Source organism: Peromyscus leucopus, chromosome 9 (genome assembly GCF_004664715.2).
Source record: "Peromyscus leucopus breed LL Stock chromosome 9, UCI_PerLeu_2.1, whole genome shotgun sequence".
Taxonomy (NCBI): Eukaryota; Metazoa; Chordata; class Mammalia; order Rodentia; family Cricetidae; genus Peromyscus; species Peromyscus leucopus.
The window spans coordinates 60,315,149-60,337,931 of record NC_051070.1 but is presented as its reverse complement, the minus strand read 5'-3'; the positions used below and the strand labels follow the sequence as shown (position 1 = coordinate 60,337,931).

At 41.3% G+C, this 22,783-nt stretch overlaps 1 protein-coding gene across 2 annotated transcripts in view; it reads left to right on the top strand.

The window, feature by feature from the left end:
- The window catches only part of Wdfy2 (WD repeat and FYVE domain containing 2), a 144,345-nt gene that overhangs the window by 47,054 nt on the left and 74,508 nt on the right, over positions 1–22,783 (top strand). Inside the window, exon 2 of one of the 2 annotated variants that reach the window (XM_028884167.2) lies at positions 11,627–11,694. The exons of the other annotated variant lie outside the window; for it this stretch is intronic. Within the exon in view, the coding sequence (XP_028740000.1) occupies positions 11,627–11,694 (68 nt within the window). The remainder of the gene's footprint in view (positions 1–11,626; positions 11,695–22,783) is intronic. 2 annotated transcript variants of the gene reach the window in all.

Genomic DNA, 22,783 nt, shown 5'->3' with positions numbered 1-22,783 from the left:
AGCTGTGTTCCATTTGCTTATTTTTTTTACAATAGCCATCTGCAATTTTAAGTGTATGCTTTAGGTCACATATACACCCAGTATTGTAAGGCCATTAACACTGTTTACTTCCGGAACATTTCATCATCAACAGAAGCTGTCCTTCCCCTCTCCCTGGAGCCCTGCTGTGACTTAAGGTGACAGAAGAGCAGTTGGTTCCACTGACTGACAGTGGATACTGTCCGTCAGGACTTTCTCTGAGTGGCTTCTCTTGCTTCTCAGTGTTTTATGAAGTTCCACTGGAGCCTTCCTCCCATGCCTGCCACTGTCACAGGTGACAGGAATATACTGGTATGGTGGAACAGACCCTCTCCTCCCCAACTCCCCAGAGTGGATGGAGCCAGGACCAACCTTTAGATCTAGACCATTCCTCCAGTGACATCCAGATTCTTCCTTCTGGGCGGTGCTGATAAGCATGAGCGAGTCACTTAGGTTCGAGGTTTCTGCTCCCATTTCCACTGCTGTGAGGGCTCCTGTGAGAACAGACGACATTGCTGACAACTGGGCCTCTGCCAGCCTCCGACCCACCATTGCGTCACTCCTTTATGTTTTGTCCTCTTTCCCTTTATTTATTCACTTAACCTTTTGAAAGCAGCTCCTCTGTATTAAATACTGTAGGTGATAAAATTATCAGCATCACAACATGTAAACCCCGAGGTAGTCTTAAGAGTTTAATATAAAAATACGCAAGAAAATACAAAATATAAAAATACTCAAGAAAAACTTGCAGAGTTGTCAAGAGGACTCCTGTCTCCTGGGTGAACAGCCTTGCTGACTAGTGCAGACAGCTAATGTCACGTGTCCTCACAAAGACACAAGTGCAGGGTGATCCTGGAGCTTCGTCGTGTCTGAGGAGCCCCACAGGCCTCACGAGGGGCTCTTGTTTAAAGAGAAGTAATGTGCAGAAATACTGCAAGCAGGAGGGTGTCCCGGAAGACAGAAGCCCACGGTGTTGAAGGACAAAGTGCAGCACACCCGCACTAAAACACAGACCACAGCTTGAGGGAACACAACGCACAAAGGCCAGACCACGGTGCCAGGACACAATTTGCAGATATGAGTACAGCTACTCAGGAAAGCCTGTGGGACTTCCTCCAGGGCCCGGACTGCGACCTGAGACCGTGGCCAGAAAACCTGCTTCTGGGTCCCAGTCCTTGCTCACATTAAAACTACACACAATAGAGAGAAACAGAAAAACGAATTTACTTGTAGTTTTACCTGAAACTGGGGAGAGAAAAGTCTTAGTCTGTCTCTCCTTTGTCCCCAGCACTATTAGAGTTTACAAACAAGGTGGCAGGAAGCTCAGAAGTGCTGGGCATGTTAACTGTGATCTGGTTACCAGAGCTGGACTCAGAGTTTGTTCCCATTCCCAGCATGGTATTTCCCGTAGGCCTCCTAATCCATGTGACCTCATACATGAGTGGTGATGGATGATAGTGCAGTTGTGGCTATCATCTTCGTTATGTGCACCTGTCACGTGGGTCCCTTTATCTTCCTTTTTAGGCTCCATTTTACCCACTTAAAAGTAGTTTCAAACCTGACAATCATGCCTCTTGCTTGTGATTTTTGTAATCAATGTAAACTGTGGAGGTTTATTTTTTACTCCCAGACTTTGGAGTAAAAGAGACAGGCCTCCAATGGTGAAATGCCCAGGGAAGGTGGCTGTCGTGGGCACACCTTACTGGCTCCTGTGTGACTTCAAATGACCAAAGGCTGGTAATGTTTGTTGAGCAGTAATTCACTCAAGGTGTTGGGCTGTAGCATTCTACACCTCTTCTCCAGCTACCGACAGATGGCGCTGGTTAAGGGTTGCTGCATCGAAGAACATGACTGGTGTCTGTGAGTCAGCAAAGTGGTGTAGGTCTTTCATAGTGGGGTCCTTGATTTGAGGAACTGAACTCTGTGGCAGAAATGACCAGGGACTGGATGGCACCCAGCTTTAACTGTCGTTATGCACTGGCAGCTTCTGGACACCAAAAATACACAGGGCATCATTGATGAAGATTAGATTTAGTTTTTTTACTGTGTGAGTGGAATGCAGTATTAGGAACAACACAGTAATCAGAAATCTAGTAATCAAAGAGAGAGCTTTTTTCTTTAAGTTAATCTTTCACATACACTGTCTCAGAATCTCTGCAGTTGTCTTTGTGTTTGGAACATTTTGTAGCCTTTAAACCAATTACTGTAAAAACTACCAAAAGACACTGACTGACAGCCCATGGCTCAAACTTTTCCTGTTAACAGATTGCCGGGGGCATGTTCCTTGCTTGGGTATTGCTGCTGCAGTATGAGTCATCTATTGGAGAGGCATTCCCTGGAAATCCAGATTTACCACACACAGTGGAATTTGCTCTCTACCCCTCACCCCAAGTTACTTCAGTAATGCAAAAACAGTTGTCCTCAGGGAATTGAAGCTCGTTGCCATGGTAACTAATGAAAGTTGCCTCATTCTCAGGCACATTTTTAAAAGCCTAGATTTCAACATGGGTAGATTGTCTTTTTTTTCCTTTTTTTTCCTAGTAGCTTAGCAACCTGTGGTGCAATGTTTGTTGACAACCCGAACCCTCCCTTTTCTCCTCAGAAAAATGAGCTCTGAAGATAGTATTTAATTGTGTGTTCACTGTGTAGTTCGTAGGTATCTCGATGACAATGACCTTACTTTCTAGGTCTGAAATCAGGGCACACTCTGTGTCTAAAGGGCAGTTCTTTGCTCTTCAGTCACCTACCTGAGAGATCTTGGCACTTGTTTTTCTTCCTCGCTCCTTGGCATTGGTGCTATTCAGTGGGCTGTGTGCAGCCTTCCCTTCTTATTTACCGATCTCAGCTCCTGTGTGCTGTGACTCCCAGCTCACACCTTACACTGAATACCAGGTAGGCAGTTTCCTGCTGTGACAGCCCTGAGTGAACTATTCCCAAACTCAGCGGGTTCCAACATAAACAACTGCCTCCCACAAAAAAACAATCCCTTGCTAATGAAAAGCACCACTGTTCACTGATACCCACATCCAAGCCTGCCAGGTCGAATCCCAACCACTAATAATCAGTCCTCATGGGTTAGACCCTTGGCATTCTCTCTCTCTACCCCTTTGTACAATCACCCCCTTGCTCTTTGTTAGGTCAGGGTTGATCAAGGCAATGTGGAAATAAGAGAAAGAGTAAGGCAACCTTAACAGAAGCAGAGCGATTGAAGGACACCAGTCTGTCCCTGGTAGTGGAGTCTGCACCCAGGTGCGGGGGACTTGGGGCTTCATAAGGACTTCCCTTCATAGGAGGGAACCATTGGGGAGGAAAGTTTTCTCAGTGGATGTGCTCCTTATAGTTCCAAGGCTGAATGAGTTCAGCAGATGTTCTGGATGTTGCTTTCTTGTCAGGCAGGTGTTCTTAGGTCTGGAGTTTCTCAGCTGTCTCAGGTTCATTGTTTTAGGTCATTAACCCTTCACTGAACCAGTTATCTGGGACTGCTTTTTAGTCTCTTTGAAAGCCTGTTGCCCACTTCAGTATCTGGCCTGAATTCTTTTGACTACCTCTTAAACCTTTGACATGTATTTTTTCTTTATGTTTTTATTAGCATATACTACTAATATATAATGGGTATCATTGTATCATTTTCATACATGTGCATAATGTATATTACTATCTCTTGTCCCTGCCTACATCTTCTTAGTAGCTTAATAGCTTCTGACTATTAAACAAAGAATGTCACCAGCCTGTGGTCCCTACCTGTGCACTGTATTTGGCCTGGCTTATGGCTTTGTTTCTCTTTAACTAATAAAAGCTCTTGTATTTACTGTCAGTGTAGAACATGGTATTTGCTATAACCCAAATTCCTGTCCCCAGACCATGGCCTGTCATAATTGGCTCAGAATAAATGACCTCTTGTTCCTTTGAGGAGTGGGCAAACCAGCTACTTCAGGGTAACCAGGACTTGCCCTGGCTTCTCACAAACAAATGGGATTCTGTCTCTGGCTCCTTATTTTAAGTGGCCTCCTCAGCCTTCCATGGCCTTCTGACTGGTCCTTTTCTCACCATTGCTGCTCACTAGGGCAGTCTCCCTGGCTGGCCATCTGCTCCCATATCAAGAACGCCCTCCATTCCTCCCCAGTTGTTCTCTGCCTAACTTGAGTCGTGTACTCAGTGTCCAGAACCTCCACATGCTCCCATAGTCTTAGTCCTTACCTCCCTTTACTATAGTTCTGTCTATGCCATCTATCCCTGTGAATGTGTGCAGCTTCCCCCTACCCACCCCAACCCAGTGAAAGAGGGCAGGGGTTCAGCAGCTTACAGTTTCCTTCCCCAGCACACTGACCTCTACTGTCTTAACTTGTCTCTGAATTACAGTTCTTTTCTTTTCTTCTTTTCTTCCCTTCCTTCCTCTACCACCACCTCTGTGGTGGTATTATGTTCCCCAAAATATTGTGCACCCTAATAAACTTTTCTGGGGTCAGAGACAGAACAGCCACTAGATACAAAGGCTAGAAAATGGTGGCACTCACACCTTTAATCCTAGAACTCCAGAGGTAGAAATCCCTCTGGATCTCTGTGAGTTCAAGGCCACATTGGAAACAGCCAGGCATGGTGACTCACGCCTTTACTCCCAGAAAATGAGCCTTTAATCCCAGGGAGTGATGGTAGAAAGGAAAGATATATAAGGTGTGAAGACCAGAAACTAGAAGCATTTGGCTGGTTAAGCTTTCAGGCTTTGGAGCAGCAGTTCAGCTGAGATTCATTCTGGATGAGGACTCAGAGGCTTCCAGTCTGAGGAAACAGGATCACCTGAGGAATTGGCGAGGTGAGGTAGCTGTGGCCTGTTCTGTCTCTCTGATCTTCCAGCATTCACCCCAATAACTGACCTCAGGTTTGATTTTATTAACAAGACTCTTTAAGATTCATGCTACATTTTTTGATGTTTATTTTATGGGTATGAGTATTTTGTGTACATACCATGTGTATGCCTGTCAGAAGAGGGTGTCAAAGCCCTTGGAACAGGAACCTTCTCTCCTCTCCTCTGCCCTCCCCTCCCTTCCCATCCCTAGTACAGATAGAGTTACTTTACTCCTTTTCCAATTTAGATGACTTTACTAGTGACTTTTGTTGTGAGTAAATGTTTGACAAGAAGCAGTTTAGGGGGGAGTTTGGCTTACAGTTTGAGGTGATACAGTCTATCAAGGTGTGGAGGACATGGAGGCAAGGGGCATGAGCTAGCTGGTCACATTGTCTGCAACTAGGAAACAGAGATGAATGCTATTTTCTGCTTTCATTCAGTGTAGGACCTGAGCCCATGTGATGGTACCAGTCAACTTGACAATTAAGATTAACCATTGCACCCTTTATTTATTTGACTAGTTATTCAAGTTGTGCTGGCAGTGGTTCAAAAAAATAGGGAGCATACCTTCCTTCTTCTTAGTTTTTAGGGGAAGCTTTCATTCTTTAATCAGTGAGTATGCTGTTAGTGTGACTTTTCCATGACTACCCAGTGTGGTTCATCTTCATTGTCAGCTTGACTGGATTTGGAATCATCTATGAGACATTGGGCATATCTGTACCAACATTTACAAGGAGAATTTCAGAGAGGAAGACTCACTCCGAATGTGAGTGATTGCATCCTGTAGATGGGGTTCTGAGTTGGATTGGATAACACGGGGAGGAGGGGAAAGCCAGCTGCTTACTAGCATGTCGGGCTGACCCACAGGTAGGGCGGAGGCAGGACTGGTCCAGCTGGGGCTGAGCAGGATGGTGAGTGTTGATGGCCCAGACGTCCCCATTCCACTGGAGAGAAGCACACTGAGCTGGAAGTCTTTTCAAAGCAGGAACTCGTTTTTTTTGCATCAGGTGTGGACTTATATAGTTTGGGGGGTGTGGAGGGGATGGGGTGAGGGTAGCAGGCCAATGAGATTATGCCATCTCAGCAGTTACTAGGCAGAGGTGATTCTAGGTCGTGTAGAGCTGAGTCTCTCTTATGCGGAAGTCATGTCCAAAGACAGGTCGCCAAACTTGAGCTAGGTTCAAGAAGTTACACTGGGCCTCACACCCGGGCCTTATGGGGACCGACACCAGCGTTTGTCTCTTTGTTCTGTGCTTTGCACTCATGTGACTAGGCACCATGCCTTCCTTGCTATGATGGACTGTATCTTCAAACTGTAAGCCAAAATAAAATCATCCTTGAGTTGCTTCTTTAAGTATTTCATTTGTAGAGACAAGAAAGCAACTAATAGATGCTCTGCATTAAGTTAAGGAAGACTTCTTCTGCTCGAGGTGTACTCTTTATCATGAAAACCTGAATTTTGTCAAGTGCATTCCAGTTAGATCAGCTGCTCTCAACCTGTGGCTGGTGGGGTCGACTAAGACCATCAGAAAACACAGAGATTTACATTACAATTCGTAATGGTAGCAAAATTACAGTTATGAAGTAGCAATGAAAATAATTTCATGAACAACATGAGGAACTGTATTAAAGGGTCACAAAATTAGAAGGTTGAGTTAGATGGTCATAGATGCTCTATTTTACTGATAAACTGTGCTATATGAATTGATTTTCTTATTCTAAATGACCCTTGCATTTTGGAATATGTCCCACTGGTTCATAAATACAGTCCTTCTGTTATGCTCTTGAGTTTGATTTGCTAGTGTTTTGTTGAGAAACTTGGTATCTATATTCACAAGAAATATGAACATGAGTTTTTTAATGATATATTTGCCTGGTTTTGGTAACAAAAAAACCAGCCACTAGAGTATCTTATAAAGTATTCTCTCTTCTTTCTGGAAATTTGAATAGAATCCTTGTCAGTTTTCCCTCAGATATTTGGTTGACCTCGCTAGTGAAGCCACTTTGGTCTTGAACTTTATTTTGAAGTTTTTGATTATAGATTAACTTTCTGCTGGCATTAGTATTGCTGAGGCTATCTATTTCTTTTGCAGTCTGTCCTGTAGCTAGTATGTCTCAGAAATGTGACTGTTTATTCCAGATTATCTTATTTACAAGCATATAAGAACTATCTTAGAATATTCAAATTTTCTTTTGTAACTGTGAAAGGATCTGAGTCAGCACAGGACACCCCAAAGATCAAGTTCTCAGCACAAAGGATATTTATGTGCCCTAGAGGAACAGAGGGCAGGGAATAAGAGACAATGACAGGAGACAGAGGAAGAGGGAGAAGGGAAAGGGAACAAGGGAGAGGGGGAGGGATGTTTGCCCCAGAGGGACAGGTGGATGTTTGCCTCTGGATGGAGAGGAGACAGACTTGGACCATAAGCAAATGGCAGTTTATAAAGGGAAAAGGGGACCCCCCCCCACACACACACCCATGTTAGGATGACTTGGTTTTAACTAGGGTAACCAAAAGGGGGCTTTTGATTGCTGGACTTTGACAAATACTTTGACAGCTGGACCTTGTGGTCATCCTCAGGAGGAGGAAGTAGGCAAATAAGGGAATGGACTTGGTGGCTCGCTTTAGACTGTAATCTAACAGTCAGCAAGGGAGAGGAAGCGGGAGGGCAAGACCTGCCAGAGCCATGCCTGCCAGTCTTGGGCCTCCTAGAGCCCTTCAAACACCATCATTTCCAATTTAATTCAGTTGCCTCTCAGTTTGTTAAATTTGACTTAGTTTCATTGACTCTATTGTTAGTGTTTGGTGTTTTTTTTTTTTTCCCCCTTCCTTGATCTAGTCTACTATTCCCCATCCTTCTCTTAGCATTGGGTTTGGTTTGCTCTGTTTCTGGTGCCTTAAGTATATAGTTAGGTTGTTGCCTTGTGATCTTGTTTAACATAGACATTGACTGCCATAAATTTTCATCTAAACTTTTACTTTACCTCTTAGATTTTGTTGTGTTTTGCTTTCGTTTCAGTTTATCTTACAGTGTTTTCTAATTTTCGTAATTTTTTTTTCTTTCAACTCATTGTGGCTTTCCCCTACTGTTCCTTCTGTTGCTGATTTTAGCTTCATTCCATCCTGGCTAGAGAATGGGTTATGTATTGTACATGTCAGTTGTATGTTCTGCCATTGGGATATCATGTGCCTGGAGATCTCATTGATTGTGTGACTCAGACCTTTGACTTTCTTGTTGATCCTCTGTCTAGATCAGCGTTCTCAACATATGGGTTGCGACCCCTTTGGGGAGTTGAACGGCCCTTTCACAGGTGTCGAATATCAGATAACCTGCATATCAGATATTTACATTACAACTCATAACAGTAGCAAAAATACAGTTATGAGGTAGCAATGAAAATAATTTTATGGTTAGAGGTCACCACAACATGAGGAACTGTATTTAAGGGTCACAGCATTAGGAAGGTTGAGAACCACTGGTCTAGATGCTTTATCTGTAATTGAAAGTTGTACACGATTCATTTTTATTAGCTTTTGTTTATCTAGGATAATCTTAATTTCCCCCTTCATTTATGGGAGGGTTTGGATTTTAAGGTCTTAAACTTATTTTATTAGTTCTTTGAGAGTTTTTGGTTTTATACAAATGGTATATCATATTTGCCCTCCCCCACCTCTTCCCAAATCCACTCCACTTTGTCTACCCACTGACTTCATGCCCTCTCTTTTTTAAAGGAAGTAAAACAACCCCCTTGAAGACCAGTTTGTGCTGCCCAGATGTTCTTGGCTGTGTGGTCTTCCCCTGGAGCACAGTCAACTTTCCAGGAGATGTACTCTTAGAAGACCAGCTCCTCCTCTTCAGTACCTAACAGCTGCCATTTGCTTCATTTGCTAGGGGCGACATTGCGTGTCCAACTTTCCCCTGTATGCCGGGCTTCGATCTGGCACAGGTTCTATACATGCTGTTACAGTCGTTGTGAGTTCATAGTGCAGCTGTTGTGCTGTGTCCTGAAGATGTTTCTCTGTGGTCATCCACGTCTTCTGGCTCTGACACTGCTCCCTTTTCTGCAGTGATCCCGGAGCCTTGGGGTGTTTGTGTGTGCCAAGGATATAACTTCCCACTGGGGCTGAGAAGTCGCTTACTCCTGACATGTTGGTCAGCTTTGGGCCCTGTGTTAACCACCATCTACTGCAAATGGGAGGAGCTTCAGTTGGGGTTCAGCGATGCATTGATATGGAGTCCCCACTTAGACTTTCTTTCATTTCTGCATGGTGGGTCAGTGGGTAGTTCTTGGATGGTAGTTATTTCATTTAGCCCCTCACCTTTCTGCCCGCTGCTTCTATGAGAATTTGGTTACTGATGCCCTGTTGTGTGAAATAAGTTGTTTTTCTCTCGCTGCCTTTAAGATTTTCCCCATTTGCATTTGATGATTTGATTTTAATCTGTCTGTTAAATCTGGTTCAGTCTATCTTCTTAGATTTCTTTGAGCTGCTTGGATGTGTATGTCTTTCATCAAATTTGGTAAATTTCTGTCTGTTTTTCCTGAAATACTTTTCTCTCCCTTTCTCTTCTTGCAGGACTCCCATATTTGTGTGTTGATAACGTAAATGATGCCGCACGGCTCTCCTAAGCTGCCGTTGTTGCTTATTTTATCTGGTTTGTTATTCTTTTCAGTTCAGCTTCTCATTTGGACTCAGTCGTCCTAGCTTCAGGCTTGCCTCTTCTCTTTTGTGCTCAGACCTCCTGCAGGCGCTTCCCAGGTGTTTAGTTCCCGTCCCTGTGCTTTGCAGTATTTCTACCCAGTTTCCTTACAGAACGGTCATCAGAAGTGAGGTTCCCGGTCCAGTCGTACATTCTCATCCTGGTTTTATTTTGTTGTCTGTGAGTTTTTAGGCAGTCTGCCAGTAAGCCCAATGCTTGCACTTCTTCTGGATAGTTCTATCAATTTCATTTCCCTCCTTGAGGTGATCCATATCTTCTGTTTCATTGTGTACTTCACAGTTTCCTGTTGAGAGCAGATAAGAATGTAGTAATCCTGAAGTCAGGTTCTCTGGAGTGTAGCTGTCTTTCTTACTGTGTGATTTTTTTTACAAGGACTGTATTCCCTGTGTATAATCATTGAAAATTCTTTCTGATGTCTCTGAGGTCAGCTAACTATCTGGGTCCAGTAAGAGAAAGGAATGTTGCTGTCATTCATTTCTTTAAGGAATCTGCATGGGAAGCTCTTCAGCCCTGAGAGGGTTGAGCTGATGGTCAGCCTCTGTCCTGGTCACTCACTGAACAGTCAGGTAAATCGGAACACGTGTCTTCACATTGTAGAGGACTTGTCTCCACCCTCGCTCCAGCAGGCTACTCTAGGAAACAAGCCATTCTCCATGGCTACCTGCCAGATGGAGCCTGGATGTTTGATGTTCGAATCTTTAATGGTCTTTTAATAAAAAACTCAGAGCCAGATATCAAGGTGAAAGCTGAAAGATCAGAGAAGCAGAGCAGCCAGCCACTAGTTCTTACCTCTACAAAATCTGCAGCCTAAATAGAGTGAATTCCTGTTTCCTCACGCCTTATATACCTTTCTCTACCTGCCATATTACTTCCTGGGATTAAAGGTGTGTGTGCTTTCCAAGCAAAGGCATAAGATCTCAAGTGCTGGCATTAAAGGTGTGTGCCACCACGGCCTGACCTCTATGTCTAATCTAGTGGCTGGCTCTGTCCTCTGATCCTCAGGCAAGTTTATTAAGGTACACAATATATCACCACAGATGTTGGAAGTTACTGAATGGTAGAATTCAGTGCCACCCTCTCCCACTTTTGTTCCTAGTTCAGTATTTCTCCAGGTGCTGAAAACATTATGTAGTAGACCTCAGAATTTGAAATAATTGATTTTAACAGTTCTTGTCAACTCAGTAGTTGATTTGGTTGAGGGACTGATTTTTCAGTGTTTTATCCCAACATCTTCTAGGATATCACTCCTGTATTGATTGCGTTAATTTAAAAGGTGTTTTATTTGTGTGTGTATGTGTGTGTGTGTACATGCCTGTGTACCTGGAAAACCTGTTTCTTGAGATAAAGGCCTGGCTTGCAAGATGTGAATGTAACTGTTGTATCCTCTTCCTGTCACATGTTAAATATTATTTTATGTGATATCTGTACTTTCTTTGCAGAGCAGTTTCTCTGTGTTCACTAGTAAAGACCTATGGTTCCCTAGAACAGTGGATGCTTCCAGGTCACTAGTGCAAAGGCCAGTTACTTTGAAAGACAAAACAATAAAGTGAAAAAATTTTCAAAAACTTTCATGGTAGATGTATGCATTCATACGTGAGGGTGGCATTTCGAGGGTTATGTAATTGTGAGTGAGTGTACAGCACCCTTAAAATTAAGGACTGCAAATACATTGTATGGATTCCTCAGAATCTATAAAACTATTATCTAAAATGTAAGGAATATAGGGTTTTTAGATAGGTTCATGTAGTATGCATCTCTGTCTATTATACCTATCATGAATCTGTACATATATAATGTTAAAAAGTTTGAGCCGGGCAGTAGTGGCACACGCCTTTAATCCCAGCACTCGGGAGGCAGAGCCAGGTGGATCTCTGAGTTCAAGGTCAGCCTGGTCTACAAAGCGAGATCTAGGACAGGCACCAAAACTACACAGAGAAACCCTGTCTCAGAAAAAAGAAAAAAAAAAAGTTTGATTTCTGTGTATTACTATCTTTGCATGACTCCAAGTGCTGTGATTTCATGTATACATTTTCCTTTGTTATAGGACAGTTCGTGTTTGGTTAAAGAGGGACAGTGGACAGTACTGGCCAAGCATATACCATGCAATGCCTTGTAAGTATCTTGGTCTCCAGATCTTTACCCCAGTGGCCCTTCCTTCCCTGTTTACCTTTTTTGTATATTTTTCTTGAGTAACTAAGACTAAAGGTTGGGGATCTCATTAAACCAAAAAGTCCCAGATTGAATAATTCTGTAGTTTTCTAGGCTCTCACTGTGAAAAGTAAGATATGGTGTGGAAATTGACTATAGATTCATAGGTTCAGAATGAGAGGAATGGAAAAAGACACAGCCTCTCTGATGACAGCAGTCTCCCTCCTCTTTCTCACTTCGCTTTAACTATTTGGAATTTGTGTCCTTAGACAATTCAGAGTTCTGTCAGGTGGTTACATTTATGGAGTGAATTTGTCCTTATATTATTGTTAAACCATCTTTTCAAAATTCAAGACATTCAGCATTGAGCATTCAGTTCTCAAGGACTTACTTAGGCTTGAAACATTCTATTTAGAAGTGGGTCTCATTTTGCCAAGATCTTTCTAAAGAAATATGTCCTTGTACTGATGGGTACAAGAGTTGGACCAGCCATGCCGTCACTGGCATAAGCCATCATCAGCATAAGCCGTCAAGGCAGTAGTGGACTCAAATCATGGGCTACAGCCAGTTCTCCCCTCTGGGAGACCATAGAGCTGAAAGAGAAAGGGGAGGAGAGGACGGGAAAGAAGAGAACTTCCCAGATCGTCCCTCCAGAGATTTCATTCTTTAAAATTAATGAGGTTTATTCTGTTTGTTTTGGTGTAAAATAATTGTTTGAATTTATTATAGTAAACATTTTTTTCTTTTCTTTTCTGTTAAGTCTCACTGTGTGCCTTGTCTGGTCTAGAACTTGTTGTGTAGACCAGGTTGGCATTGAACTCACAGAGGTCCATCTGCTTCTGTCTCCCCCTATATCCCCACTGTTGGGGGGTAGAGTACTGGTGTTAAAGGCCTGTGCAACCATGCCTGGCATCCATTTATTCTTAGTTAAAGTTGGCATTGTAGAAAAATCTCCCTGGTTTGTTAGGACTCATATGATCTTTGGCTATCTGTAGTGTGTGTCTCATTCCTTCAGAGGTATCCCACCTTCAGAAGTACATGACACTGTGCCAAGCCAAAGTAGGTTTTAGGTGATTTTTGTCTATGCCTCTAGCAGAAGAGTTTGCCTGTTCATGACCGAATGATTTATTTTTTGTAATTTTTATATAGTATATTTTGATTGTGTTCCCCACAACTCATCCTAGATCCTCCCCACCTTCCAACTGACCCAAATTCATGTTTTCTCTGTTTCAAGAAACAGAACCAAAACAACCCCCCAAATGAAAATCAAAACAAACAAACCCCACTAAGACCCAAAAGAAAACAAATATCCCCCTCCCCACTTATCCACACATAAAACAAAACTAAACTCATGGAGTTCATTGTGTTGGCCAACTACTGCTGGACATGGGCCTGCCCTAGAGTTGATATATGCCGTGACAAATCCATTGGAAAAACCCGATTTTCCTTTTCCTCTCAGGTATTGATTGTAAATAGCTTCCTGGTGAGTGGTGGGACTTCCGTCTTCTTGCCTTCTGGGATTTGGCTGGCTTGAATCTGTGCAGGGCTTGTTTGTGCTGCTAGTCTCTTTGAGTTCATAAGTGAATGGTCCTGTTGTGTCAGCAAGCCACTGTTTCTTCGGTCACCCATCACCTCTGTCTCTTTCCACTTCCTCTTCTGCAGAGATATCTGAGAACTGAGGGTAGGGGCTGATGAGCACATCCCGTTTAGGACTGAGTGCTCCAAAGTCTCTCACACTAGGCACAGTGTCCAGTTGTAGATCCCAGTTAATTACCATCTACTGCAAGAAAAAGCTTCTATGGGCATACCAATATGTCATTTGGAGATATTTTATGTTATGTTCCTTTTTTAGAATAATAGTAGTAGGATTTCCCTTGGGCCCATGACCTGTCCAGTCTCAGTGTTTGGCTACATTAGCAGTGTCAGGTATGGGTTCCATCTCATGAGTGGGCCTTCTACCCAATTAAAAAAGTTGTTGGTTACTCTCATAATATTCATGCTGTGCTTGTACCAGTATATATTGCAGGCTTGTTGCTGTTATAGTCAGTGATATTGATGATTACTTTTTCCTCTGGTAGTGTGCAGAGTACCTTTTAATACCATGAGTACTAGTCAGTAGGGGAAAAGCTTCTAGTTGGGTAACACCTCAACTTCTCTATGTTCTATGACTTAAGTGTTATTTTCTGCAATAGGCCTTGATCAGGTTGTGGAGAACAACCATTAGACCTGGTAGTAGCCTGTGATGTGGGGGGCGGGGGTGGGGTGGGGTTCATGATACCACTTTACCCAGTAACTCAACAAGATGCCTGGTATGGGAGGTTTTATTTAGTGGCATAAAATGTCTAGTTAGGACAATTGCCTCCTCCGTTATAAGATGACACCATTTGAATTTTTTCCCATTCACATATATATGGTTGTAGGTTTCTGTGTGGTTTTTCAAAAAGCCTTTATTGTGAATTATCTTTCCCCATATTCCTTTCTTTCCCCTGCTCTCCCATCCTACTCTCCACTTGGTTCTTCTTTTCTAGTTTCCCCTCTATCTCTTTGTAACACTGTACTCTGTTTTCCCTTCACTGGAAGATCTACTTCTGTTCCTCCCTAGTGCCTTGCTAGGTACCTAACATCTGTGGTTATTTGGATTGAAACACATATCTAAAGGTTAAAAGCTAACATCTATGTATAAAAGAAGTAATGCAATATATGATTTTTGGGGGGTCTGGGTTACCTCACTCAGGAAGATTGTTTCTACCTGCATCATTTTTTTTTTTTTTTTTTTTTTTGCAAATTTCATTTTTCTTAACAGCTAAATAGTATTCTATTGTATAAATGCACCACATTTGTTTGTCAGTTGATGGGCATCTAGCTGTTTTCAGTTTCTGGCTATTATGAGTATAGCAGCAATGAACATGGATGAGCAAATATGCCAGGAGTAGGATGTAGAGACCTTTAAGAATATGTCCAAGAATGATATAGCTGGTTCTTGTGGAAGATTGATTGTCAGCTTTTTAAGGAACCTCCACACTGATTTCCATGGTGGTTGTACAAATTTGCATTCTCACTAGCAATAAGTGTTCCCTTTTCCCCAAATCCTTACCAGCATGAGCTGTCATTTGCTTCATTTTTCTTGGCCATTCTGAGTTCAGGGTAAGATGAAATGTCAAAATAGTTTTAATTTGCATTCCTCTGATGGCTAAAGATGTCAAACATTACTTTAAATATTTCTCAGCCACTAAACATTTCATCTTTTGAGAACTCTGTTTAGTTCTTGTGATGATTTGAATGAAAATGGCCTCCATAGGCTCACAGGGAGGGGCACGATTTGGAGGTGTGGCCTTGTTGGAGGAAGTGTGTCACAGGGGGTTGGCTTTGAGGTTTCAGAATCTCAAGCCAGGCACAGTTGCTTACTCTCGTCCTGCTGACTGCTGATTCAGATGTAGTCCTCTCCAGCACCATGTCTGCCTGAGTGCTGCCATGCTTTCAGCCATGACGATAATGGACCAAACCTCTGAACCTTTAAGCCAGAGAGAGCTGGCTTAAAGAGGCTGCCATGCTTTCAGCCATGACGATAATGGACCAAACCTCTGAACCTTTAAGCCAGAGAGAGCTGGCTTAAAGAGAGCTGTTGTGGTCATGGTGTCTCTTGACAGCAAGAGGAGCCCTTAACTAAGACAGTTCTGTACCCCATTGGCTTGTTTTCTTGATGTCCAGTTGTTTTAGTTCTTTATATATTGTAGATAATAGCCCTCTATTAGGTGTATAATTTGCAAATTTTATTTTTCTTAATAGCTAAATAGTATTCTATTGAATAAATGCACCACATTTGTTTGTCCGTTGATGGACATCTAGCTGTTTTCAGTTTCTGGCTATTATGAGTATAGCAGCAATGAGCATGGATGAGCAAGTATGTTCATTTGTCCAATGAACTGCTGCTTTGTCCAAATGATGGTGTCCTTTGCCATAAGAACCTATTCACTTTCATGAGGTATCAATTATTAATTGTTGATCTTAATACCTACAGTATTGATGTCCTGATCAGAAAGTCCATTCCTGTGATAATAATGAGATCAAGCCTATTCCTGCTTTCTCTTCTACCAAATTCAGGGTATCTGGTGTTATGGTGATGTCCTTGATTTTGGAGTTGAGTTTTGTTCTGAGTGATAAATATGGATCTCTTTGCATTCTTCTACATGCAGCCACCCAACTTGACTACCTAGCATCATTTGTTGAAGATGCTGTCTTTTTTCCAGTGTGTATGTTTGTCGTCTTTGTCAAAAATCAGGTGTGTGGTTTTATGTTTGGGTCTTTGATTCAATTCCATTGATCACTGTGTCTATTTTTATGCCAATATCGTGCTATTTTTATTACTATAGTTCTGTGGTACATCTTGAAATCAGGAGTGATGACACCTCCAGCAGTTATTTTATTATTTGAGTTTTTGTTTTGTTTTGTTTTTTCGAGACAGGTTTTCTCTGTGTAACAGCCCTGTCTGTCCTGGATGGAACTCACTCTGGAGACCAGACTGGCCTCAAACTCAGAGATCTGCCTGCCTTCTGCCTCCTGAGTGCTGGGATCAAAAACGCTGAGATTGTTTTAGCTGATATATATATATATATATATATATATATATATATATATATATTACATACATATATATTTATGTATATTATGTTTTCCATGTGAAGTTGAAGATTGTCATTTTCGTTTCTGTGAAGAATTATGAAATGGAATTTTGATGAGAATTGCATTGAATCTGTAGATTGCTTTGGTAGAATGGCCATTTTAAAAGCATTAATTCTACTAATCCATGAGCATGGGAGATCTTTACATCTTCTGGTGTCTTACTCAATTTCTTCAGTGTCTTAAAGTTTTTATTATACAAGTCTTTCATTTGCTTGGTTAGAGTTATCCACACATATGCAGCTATTGTGAAAGGCACTGTTTCCTTGATTTTTTTCTCAGTATGTTTTTCATTTGTATCAAGGAAGGCTACTTAATTTTATGTGTTAAATTTCTACTCTGATACTTTGCTGAAAATGTTTATCAGATGTAGAAGTTTCCTGGAGGAATTTTTAGGGTCTTTTTTTTTTATTTTTTATAAAATCATATCACCTGCAAATAAAGATACTTTGACTTCTTTTCCTATTTATATCCTCTTGATCTCCTTTAGTTGTCTTATTGCTCTAGGTAAGACTTCAAGTACCATATTGAATAGGTATGGAAAGAGTGGACAACCGTGTCTTGTTCCAGATTTTGGTGGAAAAACTTGCCTCTTGGAACCACCTTCTTTTGTCCCATAGGTTTGGGTATGTTGTGTTTTCATTTCATTCACTTCTAAAAATTTTTATATTTCCTTCCTGATTTCTGTCTTGGCCCATTTTTCATTCACTAGTGAGTTATTAATTTTCCATGAGTTTGTATACTTTCTGCTATCTCTCTTGTGGTTGATATCCCGCTTTAATTGAGGGTGTTCTTACAGGAGGCAGGGTATTCTTTCACTTCTCCTCTATCGGTTGGGGCTTGTTTGTTTACTACTATGTGGTTAGTTTTGGAGGAAGTTCCACAAGTTTCTAATAAAATGGTTTCTTTAATATTTGGGGGGAATGTTCTGTAGATGTCTATTAGGTTTTTAATTTATGATGCTATTTAACCCCAGCATTTTTTTTCTGTTTAGTTTTTGTTTGCATAGTCTGTCTATTGGTGAGAATGGGGTATTGAAGTTACCCACTATCACTATGTTAGGGTCAGTATGTGATTTTTTTTTTTTTTGGCTGTAGAAGTGTTTCTTTTATGAACTTGGGTACTATGGGTTGATGCATAAATATTTAGAATTGTAATGTGCTCTTGGTGGATTTTTCCTTTAATGAGTATGGAGTGTCCTTCTCTATCTCTTCTGATTACTTTTGATTGGATGTTTATTTGGTCAGGTGTTAAAATAGCTACATGTGCTTGCTGCTTGGTTCCAGTTGCTTGGAATACCATTTCCATCCTTTACCTAAGGTACTGTATGTCTTTGATGGTGAGGTAGATTTCTTGGATGCAACAGAAAAACTGATTCTGTTTTCTAATCCAATCTGTTAGTGTGTGTCTTTTTATTGGGGGAATTGAGGCTACTAATATCGAAAGTCATCAGTGTTTATTGGTTCCTGTTATTTGATGTGATGATGGTGTGTCCTCCCTCAGTCTCCCTTGATGTACTGTTCTGGGATTAAATAATCCTTGTGTCCTCTTTGGTGTTATTAACCTTCTGTTCAGTCTGAAACTTTCTTCTGTTGACTTCAGTAGAGCTGGATTGGTGTATAGAAATTTGTTAAATGCGGTTTTATCATGAAATAGTTCTATCTATCTATCTATCTATCTATCTATCTATCTATCTATCTATCTATCTATCTATCTCTATCTCTGCCTTGATTGTGATTGAGAGTTTTGCAAGATATAATAGTCTGAGCTCCATTTGTTGTCTCTTAGAATTTGTAGGCCCTTCTGGCTTATAGAGTCTCTATTGAAAAGTTGGTTATTCTAATGAGCTTGCCTTTATATGTTACTTGGTTTTTACCCCTTGTAGCTTTTAATATCCTTTCTTTGTTCTGTGCATTTAATGTTTCTAATATGTGCTGTGGAGAATTTTTTTCTTTTTCTTTTCTTTCTTTTTTCTTTTTTCTTTTTTTTTTTTGCCTGCCTGTTTGGTGTTCTGTATGATTCTTGTACCTTAATAGGCATCTCTTACTTTAGGTTGGGGTACTTCTATGATTTTTTTCCTTTTATTGAAAATAGATTCTTTTCTCACATAATATATCCTGATTACAGTTTCCCCTCCCTCTACTCCTCCCAGTTCCTCTCCATCTCCCCTCCCATCTGGATCTACTCCCTTTCTGTCTCTCCTTAGAAAAGAACAGGCTTCTAAGAGATAATAATAAAACAATAAAATCTAATATCATAAAACAAAAACTGTCATACCAGAATTGGACAAGACAAACAAGCAGAAGAAAAAGCCCAAGAGAAGGAGCAAGATTCAGAAACGTACTTGTCTATACACTCAAGAATCCCATAAAAACAGTAAACTAGAAGCCATGATATGTATGCAGAGGACCTGGTGCAGGCCTGTGCAGGCACTGTGCATGCTGCCTCAGTCTCTGAGTTCACGTGAGCTTTGATTCTGTTGATTTAGAGGGCTTTGTTCTCTTGGCGTTCTCCATCCCCTCTGACTCTTACACTCTTTCTGCCTCCAGTTCATCAGGGTTCTCTGAGCCCCAAGTGGAGAGATTTGATGGAGCCATCCCATTTAGAGTTGAGTGTTCCAAGGTCTCTCACTCTGCAATCTGGCTGTTGGCTTCTATAATTCCCATCTGCTGCAGGAGGAAGCTTTTCTGATGATGGCTTAGCAAGGCACTGATCTATGAGTATAGCACAGTGTCATTAGGAGTCATTTTTATCACTATTTTGTTTTGTTTTTTTAAGACCAGTAGTATTGGTTTTACCCTAGGTTCCCAGACTATCTAGTCTCTGGTTCTTGGTTACCCATCCAGTGTTGGATATTAGTTCCATTTCATGGAGTGGGCCTTAAAGTCTAATCAGACATTGGTTGGTTCCCATAAGCTTTGTGCCACCATTGTCCTGGTGTGTCTTACAGGCAGGACACCATTGTAGAGCAAAGGGTTTGTGACTGGCTCGGTGTTTAAGTTTTTCTTTTGCTATCATGCCTAGTACTTTCCTGTACCAATGCTGACACAGAGGAGTGAAGGCTCTATGTAGGCACCAGCTTGACTTCTCCATGTTAAATGAGTTGTGTCAGTATTGTGCATACCAACTGGGCCTTGCTGTCTTTTTGTGGAGAGTAACCTATTTGCCTTGGCCATAGCCTTGGGTTGTTTGTGGTTTCTCATGGGACCCCATTGGCCAACAATCCAATTAGATGTAACCCAGTCCTGGAACTGGGAGCTTCATTTAGTGACAAGAGATGGCCAGTTGGGACTGAGTCTCCCCCATTATTTGACGATTTCATTTAGATTGCCTTCACTTATGTATATATTTTAGGAAACTTTTACTGTATAAGCTTTCCATACTACCCCTCAAATGGTTCTTAATTTTAGCTGTCTTTCCCTATATTCCCTTTATCATCCTCCCTTCTCTTCTACTCCCCACTTTGGTTCCAGCCCCTCCCTCCATCCATAACTATTGATTCTGTTTTTCTTTCCTAATAAGACCTATCTGTACCTTCTAGTTCCTTACTTTACACCTATCATATGGTTCTACAGATTGTAGCCTGATTATCATTGACTTAACAGTTAATATTCACATATAATCACACAGTATGGTATTGGCACAAAAGCAGACACATTGATCAATGGAATTGAAGACCCAGACATAAATCCACATACCTATGGAAACCTGATATATATATAAACCAGAAATGCACACTGGAAAAAAAGATAGCATCTTCAACAAATGGTGCTGATCAAACTGAATGGCTACATGTAGAAGAATGAAAGTAGATCTATACTTACCACATTGTATATAACTCAACTCAAAATAGACCAAAAGTCTCAACACAAAACCAGATACACTTAACCTGAAAGAAGAAAAAGTGGAGATACACTTAACCTGATAGAAGAAAAAGTAGGAAATAGCCTTGAACTCTTCGGCACAGAAAATGCTTTCTGAAGAGAAAACTGTTAGCACAGGCAGTAAGATCAACAATTAATAAATAGATCTTCATGAAATTGAGAAGTTTCTGCATGGCAAAGGACACCATCATTCAGACAAAGTGGCAGTCTACAGAATGAGAAAAGATTTTTACTAACTACACATCGATATAGAGCAATTATTCAAAATATATAAAGAACAAAAACTAGCTATCAAGAAAGCAAATAACCCAATTAAAAAATGAGGTACAGATCTAAACAGAATTCTCAATAGAGGAAATTCAAAGTGTGAGAAACACTTAAAGAAATGTTTAGTATCCTTAGCCATCAGGGAAACACAAATCAAAACTACTTTGAGATTTTATCTTATCCCAGTCAGAATGGCTAAGATTAATAAAACAAGTGACAACTCATGCTGGTGAAGATATGGAGTAAGGGGAACACTCATCCATTGCTGGTGGGCATACAAACTTGTGCAGCCACTATAGAAATCAGTGATGGTTCCTCATGAAGATAGGAATCGATCTACCTCAAGACCCAGCTCTACCACTCTTGGGCATATACCCAAAGCATGCTTCATCCTACCTCAAGGACACTTGCCCAACCATGTTCATTGCTGCTCTGTGCATAATGGCTGGGAACTGGAAACAACCTAGATGTCCCTCAACAGAAGAATGGCTAAAGAAATTTGGTACATTTACACAATGGAGTGTTACTCAGCTCTTAAGGAAAAAAAAGAAAACCATGAAATTTGTAGGTAAATGGACAGAGCTAGAAAAAAAAAAATCCTGAGTGAGTTATCCGAGACCCAGGAAGACATACATGGTATGTATTCACTTTTATATTACGTTAGCTGTTAAGTATATGATTAAAAAAAATTACTGTGCTTTTGACTTGGGTTTCTTCTTCTTCTTCTGTACCTATGGTCTTTCTATAGTGTCCTTGATTTCCTGTATGTTTTGTGTCTATATTTTGTTTTTGTTTTGATTCAACACTTTCTTTGTCTGAGCTATCCATGTCTTCTACCTTGTCTTCAAGACAAGTTGTCTCTTCAGTGTTTTGTAATCTCTTGTTGAGACTTATCTCTGAGGTTTTGTTTCACTTGTGTAAGTTTTCATTTTCAATTTGGGTTTCCTTAATAATTTTATTTCTTCTTTGTTAAATTATGTCTTCACACCTTGAATTGTTTTCATTATTTCTTTCAACTCTTTGTTTTTATGGTCTCCGTTAAAGCATTTATTCATATCCTCTTTGAGGTCCTTGAACATACTCATAACTGATACTTTGAAGTCCTTATCTCGTGCTTCAGCTAAATTGCTTTCTCAGGACCTATCACAATGTGGTTGCTACCTTCTGGAAGAGGCATATTGTCTTGGCTTTTCATGTATGTTTTGCCCTGGGATCTAGGCATCTGGAGTTATGATATTTGAAGTTATGATGTTCTTGGCATAGATATCTGTTGTCTTCTTTGTTGGGTGGGTGTTCTGTTCCTTGGTTGCTGTTAACCACTCTGGGTCCTATCCTAGTGTGGCCGTGGGGTCCCTGATAGGGAGTGTTTCTGTGGGTGACCAGTTGTCACAAAGGACTGGAGTTGGGATAGATGGAAAGGCTGGAAGGGGTGACAGGAAAGAACTAGGGGGACCCTGGGTCTGGATCAAGAGGCAGAGTCCCTAGGGGAAGGAGGAGAGCTGGACATAGGGGCTTCTGTGGGCAGGCTACACCAGGACCAGAGAATGAGTGGAGGGACCAGAATGGAGGTCAAGAAGGGCAGTAATGGTTGCCTCCCAGAGTCCATCCTAGAGTGGCCACTGGAGTCCCTTGTAGAGAGTGGTTCTGCTGGTCAGCAGGTGTTTCAAAGGAGTGGAAATGGGCTAGAAATGCTGGACGGGCAACAAACGCATCATTAAGGATACAGTGGTTTTCACTGATTGTCAAATTAGCTTAGAAGCTGTCAAAATGACTCTAGAATTTTCTGTTAGGTAGGTGGCAGCCACAAAGCTGACCTGATTTTCAACCATTTTCTATGAAGAGGAAACTTTTTGGGGTTCTGTGCTTTACCTGTTTTGGTTCTAGCAGACACAATTATAGGTTATAGGCCTGCCATTTTAGCTCCCTCCCCTACTAGCATTAACTATTAAGCTGTGGTAGGAATGATATTTTAGGAGCATGGGGAAAAAGGGAAAATTCTGATTCCCCACCCCCCCACTTGAAGTAAAAGAACCAGTCTTTTCTCTGTTCATCAGACTTGACATATAGTTACTAAGAAGAGGCAAGGGGTGGCTGTAACCGAACAGGGAGTTACAGCTCCCTGTGTTGTGCAGAACAGGCAGCAGAAACCCCTGGGCACTATGACACGGGTACTAAGTAAACACCCGTGGAATGATGGCGTCTAATAATAGATGTGATTTCCCAAA